Source organism: Perca flavescens, chromosome 13 (assembly GCF_004354835.1).
Source record: "Perca flavescens isolate YP-PL-M2 chromosome 13, PFLA_1.0, whole genome shotgun sequence".
Classification (NCBI taxonomy): domain Eukaryota; kingdom Metazoa; phylum Chordata; class Actinopteri; order Perciformes; family Percidae; genus Perca; species Perca flavescens.
Genome location: NC_041343.1, coordinates 6186554 through 6194878, shown reverse-complemented (window position 1 = coordinate 6194878; position 8325 = coordinate 6186554). Strand labels below are relative to the sequence as shown.

Here is an 8325-nt window from a genome sequence, read left to right as displayed (position 1 = left end):
TCAGGGTTTTACAGCATAGTTTCCTCCAGGCTGGTCATAATTAAACACCTCACTGTGCATGTGGATCCTTGACTTCCAGGCAGGCAGACCTCAGGTGGTGAGGGTGGGCAGGCACACATCTTCCAACCTCATCGTTGACAACAGAGCACCCCAGGGCTGTGTTCTGAGTCCCCTGCTGTACTCCCCGTATACACATGACTGTTAAGCCACTTTCGTCTTCATACACACACAATCATCAAGTTTGCTGATGACACAGTTGTGGTGGACCTTATCACAGACAACTAGGAAAAGGCCTAGGCTACCTGAAAGAAGTAGAGGACCGGAGCCACTGGTGTCAGGACAAATAACCTGCAAATGAATGTCAGCAAGACTAAAGAGATGATAGTGGACTTTGGGAGGAGTAGGGAAGGAACTACGCCCCTGTAAATATCAACGGGTCCTCGTGGAGAGGGTGGCCAGCTTCAAGTACCTTTGTGTCCACATCACTGAGGGTCTGACCTGGGCGCTGTATACGGACTCAGTGGTGAGAAAGGCAAGGCTAGAGATAGTTTGACCTCAGATGTCAGATGAAATGTCAGGTTCCCTCTCAAACACTGAGCAATTTCTACCCCTGCAATATTGAGAGCATCCTGACGGGGGACATCACTGCCTGGTACAGAAAAAGCACCGAACAGGACTGCAAAGCCCTGCAGAGAGTGTTTCGCTCAGATATACCAGGCCAGCACCGAGAGGATCAGGAGGAGCTTCTACCCTCAGGCCACTGGGATCCTGAATGAGGACACTGCCTTAGACTGCACAAGTTGAAGGAGTTGATGGGATTACATTTCACTGGAATTGTACCTCGTACAATCAGGAAACAAATGAGCATCCTTCAACGTATAGACACATACAGTAGTATTACTAAGAGTTGAGGATAAGCAGTGGTAAAGGCTCATTGTACATAATAAGAAATGACGCTGTTGCAAGAAATACATTTTTTTATTCACAAGTCATCTCAACAGCAGCATAAAGATTACAACAGATTCTAAAGACATTCTCATGAAGCTGCCGTCTGAGCTGGTAGAGGGGATTCAGAGAGAAAGTGAAGGTCTGTGTCCTCCGCGCTGTTGTCGGGGCTGTCAGATGGCATGTGGCAGCCGGAGTCTCTTAGGCAGTTGTTCATATCTGCCTTTGTGTTCTCGCTGGGGGTCTCGGCCTCCTGATTGGCCTCATTCTCCAACTGACGATTAGCTGTGAAGCAGAGAAGAGTTGGATGTACTATCCCAGAGTTGAATGGATGAGCGGTATGTAATCCTTTACAGCTAGTATTCCTGTGCAGTAAGGCTCAACGGCCTGTGTTTCTGCAGCTACTATCTTTGTGTGTCCTGCTCTATTCTCAGTAACACTCTTTGGGGTTATCCTGTTATCCTTAACCTCTTTAGCTGTGGCCCGCATACCCTCCCAGGAGTATATATTTGAGGTGCAATGTCACTTGTCCCTAGGGCTCGGCAATTTATCGATATTATAACCATATCAATATATTAGAGTAGACATCGCCTTCAATTTTGGATATCGTTATATCTTGATATGACACAAATGTTGTCTTTTCCTGGTTTTACATTGCATTACAGTAACGTGATGTAATTTTCTAAACTAACCAGACTGTTCTAGCTGTTCTGTTATTTGCCTTTACCCACTTAGTCATTGTATCCCTATTAATGGTGATTATTTATCAAAACTCTGATTGTGCAGACTGATCTCATAAACTGACACGCCAATTCGTATGCCATTTTGGCGTGTTATCAAGACGCATAATCGCTTTTTGCTTACATCCACTGTATACAACGTAGACATACACGTGGATAGCTCAAATGCATACAGATAACACGCCATTTGGCTTTAGTAAAGTGGCATGTATGTTTACGCAAAGTCATGATGCCTCGCAATATTGACATTGATGTTGTTGGTAAAAAAATGTCATGATATTTGATTTTCTCCATATCGCCCAGCTCTACTCTTTTTATTTCTGAATCTTAACATCGCCACGTGTACTTTTTGCGGTTTTATCACAAAATGTGCGTGATGACACTGTCCTTGGATGAGCTTTTTCTCTGCTTCCCACTACTCACAGCGCATTTGCTGCAGGGAGTCGACAGCGTCGAGCAGGCGATGCCTGTGCTCTGGATCAGTCACATTCAGCTCCGTCAGGTGGTGCTCCCTCAGCCTCATCAAGTCATCTACTGTTTGGTAGCCGTTCAGCTGTAAGGACGAGAAATGCTCCTGGGGAAGCAAGTGGAAAAAGAAACATTCAGGAACACCCTCTTGTACGGAAGATGATTGCTGCTAAGTGAATCTCCAAAAGACAAAATACCTCCAAACTGAGGCGCTTTAAAACTTCCTTGGCAGTTGATTTGTGTTTCACTCTGTGGGTTTGTGTCTTCCTGTGTGTGTCAGGACTCTTCTCTGTTAGCACATCCACATAAATGAACTTGAAATTTCCCACTCTGCCGTTAAGCATGCCTGTCCATATTCCCATGGGGGGCTTGGCGATTATGTCAATCACATCTCCCACCTGAAGGAGAGGTTAGTTTAGTTTAATTACATTTATTTGACTGGGAGCATGTACAAAATACACCCAAGTTCATAGACAGAGAAGAGCTTGTACCAGATTGCACTTCTTTCCATCTATGCTCACTGCCTGGGCAGTAGATACACACACTATTACTACTAATACAATGAACACACATACAAGTTCAAAATAGAGTAAAAACCAAATGCTTTATAGCTTTCATATTTCTGTTAGCAGCTACTAAGACAAAACAGAGGAAAAATCTTGGGCATCACTAAAGTCAGTAGGATACATCATCTTGGGACCATTAATGTATGTACACACTTTCATTGCAATCTATGAAATGGTTGTTGAAATATATTAAATTCAGGTAGTTTACTGCATTTCCATTTGCCTTCCAGACTTGTTTATGTACCTTGAGTTTGAGGGATTCTGTGTCATATGGACTTGGCACAAAGTCTGTATGGACTTTAGCTCTGCCACAGAACTGTCTTCTTGACAATAGATCGTCCTCCAGCCTGAGACTGTCTCTGTTACTGGAGAAGTCCGACCCACTGGTGACTCCACCTGGGGATCAGCAGACAAACAAGAGGGTTCAATAAAGGGGCAAGCTAATTACTGCGTTCGATTCTAATCGAGCCATCCACACGTCAGTAATAAGAGCGCCCAAGTCTGAGTCGAGGGTTTAGTTTTTGATTTGTCAGAGGTTAGTGTAGCTCTACAAATTAGTGCGTCTAACGGGAAGTAACAGGATACAGGAGTGTACAAGCAAGGGTTGCATAATTCATCAGTTTGTGGTGTAAAGAGTACACTTGGCTCTGTGCCTGAAGGTGCTTACTTGAGGAGCTTTGTCCACTGTGGAGGCTGTAGAGGCTTTCCAGAGAGTTACTGGACCGCCTGTGTCCTTTACTAAAGGGTCGCCCTCCACCAACTTCCCTCTTCTCTGCTTCGTCTTTCTGTGTGTTTCCAGTCTGCACAGTAAAAACACCAGGTGACATTTGCATTCTGCCGCATATGCTTTTGGTTCCCTCCCTGTCATTCGTTATCTTCCGCTACAGGCGAACAAAAAAAGAAGGTTAACCAACCAGAAAGCTGAGTCAGGGCCCTACAGTAAGCTGCCGTGTTTGATTCCTCATGTGAACAGCGCACTATCCCAGTTTATGCTGGAACATGCAGCTCCTCTGGTAAGCGAAATACTTAATCCTGCAAGAGTCGCCTTGCTTTTTATAGCTGACAGCTAGGATGTGTGTGGCGAGCATAATCCCCAGCTACCTGTGCTCAGCTTGTAACTTCCTCTTCCTGTACAGGGACTATCACACCATGGACCGTGGACCATATTGGCATCATGCGTGTGCAGTTTGTGAAGTGCATAGTTGTGGATAGATTGCACTTAAACTTCACAGCTATGCAGCTTATAAAATATATGATCGGATTTAATTGGGTTTTGAAATTGTGAGGCAGACTCTTCTATAGCGAGCGGTGGTGGGAATAATTTGTTTGAATAAACAGCATCCGTATCACCTGATAATAAAGAGGACAATTTAACCGGCCGCATGCACACACTGATTATATACATAAACATAACACAGTGAACCAGGGCCAGTGAGCTGTCATAGTATGGCAGTTTTATCACCTAATAGCTTGATTAGGTGATATCACATTGAAGATATCTTTCATGATCTCTCATTTATTCATGATATCTATAATAATGTTTTGACTAGTCAACGCCTGAGTTTAGGAAATCTTACATTACATTTTGAGTGCTCACAATTTGGTCACAATAATGGTAAAAAACATTATAAGCTCGGCGCCCAGATAGCTCAGTTGGTAGAGCGGGCGGCCATGTGTAGAGGTTTACACCTCGACGCAGCGGACCCTGGTTCAATTCCAGCCTGCGGACCTTTGCTGCATGTCATTCCCCCTCTCTCTCCCCCTTCACTTCTTCAGCTGTCCTATAATTAAAGGCCTAAAATGCCCAAAAAAATAATCTTTAAAAAAAAAAAAAAAAAAAAAAAACATTATAAGCTTAACAAATGCACACAGGAACTAATGCATCAGTCACACTGAGTTAATGCAGATGTATCAGGCATTCGTGTAGTCCATTACAGTAAGCAATGATCAGGTCACTATGAGTTCACGTGATTAGTAAACACATAATAGATCATCAAATGCAAACATAGACGTGTTGCCAGGCCGACTGACCGCCATCCCTTCAGCCGCACGGCTAGTATGGATACAATATGATCATCATTTAGCCACACTCTCTCTTACGAATATGACAAACAAAGACCTTTGGGTCATGCAGCAACATGTAGATGTTTGCATCTGACAAGTTTGATAAAAAAAAAAAACAGCTTCATGCTTCCGTGAGAATAGCTACTGTTCTGCTTTCAGAGCGGCTGATCGCATGCATCCCTGTCTCCTCTGTAACTGGATTCCAGCTGATTAGCCGGCATATAAATACATAAATATATAAAGTTCCTGAGTTAATATCCATTAATTATGATCCATTAAGTGTTAACTAGTTACATAACTTCAAAGTGACTCGATCATTTCTTAATGGTGAGCAATATAAATCATCATTACACACGCATTGTAGTATGACAGCTCATTTACTGACACTGATCCAAGCCAGGGCTCCTTCACTGCCATTTGTCATCCATCTACCAGATGCCCTCTAACTTCACTTCCTTTCCCTGTCACCTGACTGCCCTACACACCTGTTCCCACTTCCCTCATCTGCTCCGCAGTTGCCTGGCCTTCCCTCCTCACCTGCATCTCATTCCCTCATCAGCATCCCACTACACTACATGTACCGGCCCAGTTCCAGTCCTTTCACTGCAAGACCGTTGAAGTTGCTGTGTGCCCTGATTTGTTTTCAAGCCACCAGAACCAGAACCTCACTTAGATCCTGTACCTGCACCTGCCTGCATGTAGTTTTCCCTGCCATCCTGTGGCTTCAACTTCTGTTTGGACTGTTCTGTCTGGACTTCACTTGCTGTCCTGGCACCTAAATGGTGGAACGAGCTCTCCATTGATATCAGGACAGCAGAAAGTCGACACATCTTCTGCTGCAGGCTCAAAACGCATTTCTTCTGACTGCATCTTAGGTACGTAGATGATGGCTACAAAAAAAATTCACTTCCATGTGGCACTTTGTAGTTTGGCTTATTGGAAGCTAATGCACTTCTGTGATTCTTGCTGTTCTGAGTTTGAACCGTCATGGTTGAATGCACTAAGTGGAAGTCGCTTTGGATAAAAACGTCAGCCAATTGTAATGTAATGGACTTGCTATCTATCCCCATAAGCTTTTGTATCTTTTTTTTTTTTTTGTGAATAAATTACTGAACTGTCCCTGTCTCTTATTTGGGTCTTTCCCTCGTTGCACACCAGCTGTGACTCATGCGTCATTCATATAGTTGCGTTGACGCACTTTGCAGCTGTAGTCATTTAAAACCATAAGGTGGCAGAACATCCACATGCATGTTGGATCCGTCAGTTTAGTGCCAGTTTGAACTGTCTTTGGTGTAAAGCCCTGTCTGTAAAATGGCAAATGATAGTCTGATAGTTTGCAGTCTGGCGGAGCAGGCGTGGGCTGTGTCTGCTTGGTAACCGATGTTATTTCGTTAGGTGTGAAGCACAGCAAATGCAGGGTGCAACGAACTTAAAACTGGTTGTATAAACCTAAGCTTTGTAGAGTGCATGACATACAGTGATGGCTGTCAACGTTTTCTCAGGCGGGGCCTTGACATGCTTTCTGTCCCCGTGTGACGAGGTCTCCCTCCTCTGCAGCCTCAATTTGGTTGGATCGCAACTCTGCTCCTGCTTTTAAAAACAGAACGCACTGTAAACGGGGACGGATTCAAGATTTTTTATTTTATTTTTTTAAGTGGGCTAGCACAGGGAGGGGACCAATAATCGTCTGGAATACGGCATAGAAAATATGTTTAGAAATATTGGAAAGGATATAACCCAAAGTAATTCTGCTAAATTAAACATCATATATAATATCTCATTCATTATTAATTTCACTTGTTTTATATTCAATTGTAAATACAAATACAGTACACATTTTCTATAGGCTCATGCTGCGTTCCAGACACAATTTTTAGCCCGTAAATTAGGACTTCAAGTCACGACTCAAGTTGGTTGCGTTCCAGGCAAAGTCACGACAAACTCTTCTAGCTAGAGTTAGCGTTAGTTAGCGGCTACCTAACCTAGCTGATACTAGCGATTTCTAGTTGGCGACATATTTTGGGCTTCATGTAATAAACATAACCTGTAGTAGTACACAATTGTCTGTGTATTGTTTTGATTACAATGTGCGGAATTACTTTACGTTGCCTATCTGTACAGCATCAACAGGGGTCGCCATGGTTTGTGTGGTGTGACGTCAAAAACTGAAACTGGGAGTACAACCATCTGGTACGAGTTCATGAGTAGTAAGTGACGGGTTTGACTGCCGTTCCAGGACACTTTCACGGGTAGAACGTTGTGAAAACACGAGTTAGGGGTTGCCTGGAACGCCCCTGACTGTAAATAAAGGATTTGCCCACAACTGCCAAATAAACATGCTGTACATTTTCTGTCTAAACCTCAGATTTGGTGTGGTGCAGTGGTGTCAAAGTAAAGTTCCTCAATGGACCAACCGGCAGATGGAGGAGCTTGGTTCTCTTACCGGAGCGCTTCCATTATCCTGTGGCTTCATCAAAGGCAAGGGCTGTCTGCAGGCTTCTAATCTCCCAAATCTGGTCAACTGTTTGGGTAAAAGAGAGATTAAAATGTGTTTTGTGGTGACAGATGGGCACATTATCTGCGTGTATGTGTGCGTTCTCCCTGTGAGCCCACAACATAAACCGTATGTGTTTATTCCCTGTTTGTGATTTGTGTCGGAATTAGGTTAAACCCTGGCAGCCATACAGTTCTTTAGATATGATGTATTTTACTTTTTCATATCCAGAGTCAAAATATTGTGGCTTGTATTTGAATGATCACGTTGCGCTGATCTTGTACTGTTGACTGCGTTACCTTTTTAAAAATATGATTTCAGTGTCATGTGAGAGGGAGGTTGCCTACCTACCATGTTATTTTTGTCAATATGTATAAAGTATTCTACCCTGCTTAATAATTTGTATAATCTTCTGATCTATATTCTGTAAGTGGATACAGTATGGGCACAATGAGTTATTTTCTTGTTTGCCATTAGCTTCCGTTAGCGGTCATTCAGCTCTGCCCTCAGAACATCTGTTACACTGACTCTTGGCTCAATCCCAACATTGGCCGTTAGTGAACTGAGGCCTCACTGTCATGCACGGAGGGTAGGGATAAGAGCAACTCTAAATACCATTGTCCTTGATTTACACAATTATGTCTGTAGTGCATTTATTTTTTTTTATTTTTTTTTTGCAATTCTATGAAACAGCCATATTAATACAGATTCAGAGTTTTGGGGTTTGTCTGTGACACATGCGATCATGTGCTCTGATGCTTGGTGTGGAGTCTGATTTCAACCAGTGATTGATCTTATTCTTAATTCCACCCCAAGCGAAGGGGAGAGAGGAATCTCCGTAACTGGGTGCTGAGCTGAAGGATAACCGGTTGAGATTTGTGATAATGAGGAAGGCACTGAATAGGAGAATGAGTTAGTGCATGCTGTTCTAGTCCCCAGGGATTTGGAATACAATAAAGAAGCTGCTCTGCCGCTTGATGACATCAGGCTGTCACTTCTGAGGCAGTTGGTCACATTTACGCTCAATGGTGTTTTTTGCCCCCAACTG

General features: G+C 43.3%; 1 protein-coding gene across 1 annotated transcript in view; it reads right to left on the bottom strand.

Annotated features, from left to right (window-relative positions):
* Positions 1–1036: 1036 nt before the first annotated feature.
* Positions 1037–8325, bottom strand: part of samsn1b (SAM domain, SH3 domain and nuclear localisation signals 1b) — a 28296-nt gene continuing 21007 nt past the window's right edge. Inside the window, exons 8-13 of the mRNA XM_028595856.1 lie at positions 7227–7304; positions 3387–3519; positions 2964–3115; positions 2351–2551; positions 2109–2259; positions 1037–1230 (exon numbers count right to left, since the gene is read on the bottom strand). Of these exons, the coding sequence (XP_028451657.1) occupies positions 1037–1230; positions 2109–2259; positions 2351–2551; positions 2964–3115; positions 3387–3519; positions 7227–7304 (909 nt within the window). The remainder of the gene's footprint in view (positions 1231–2108; positions 2260–2350; positions 2552–2963; positions 3116–3386; positions 3520–7226; positions 7305–8325) is intronic.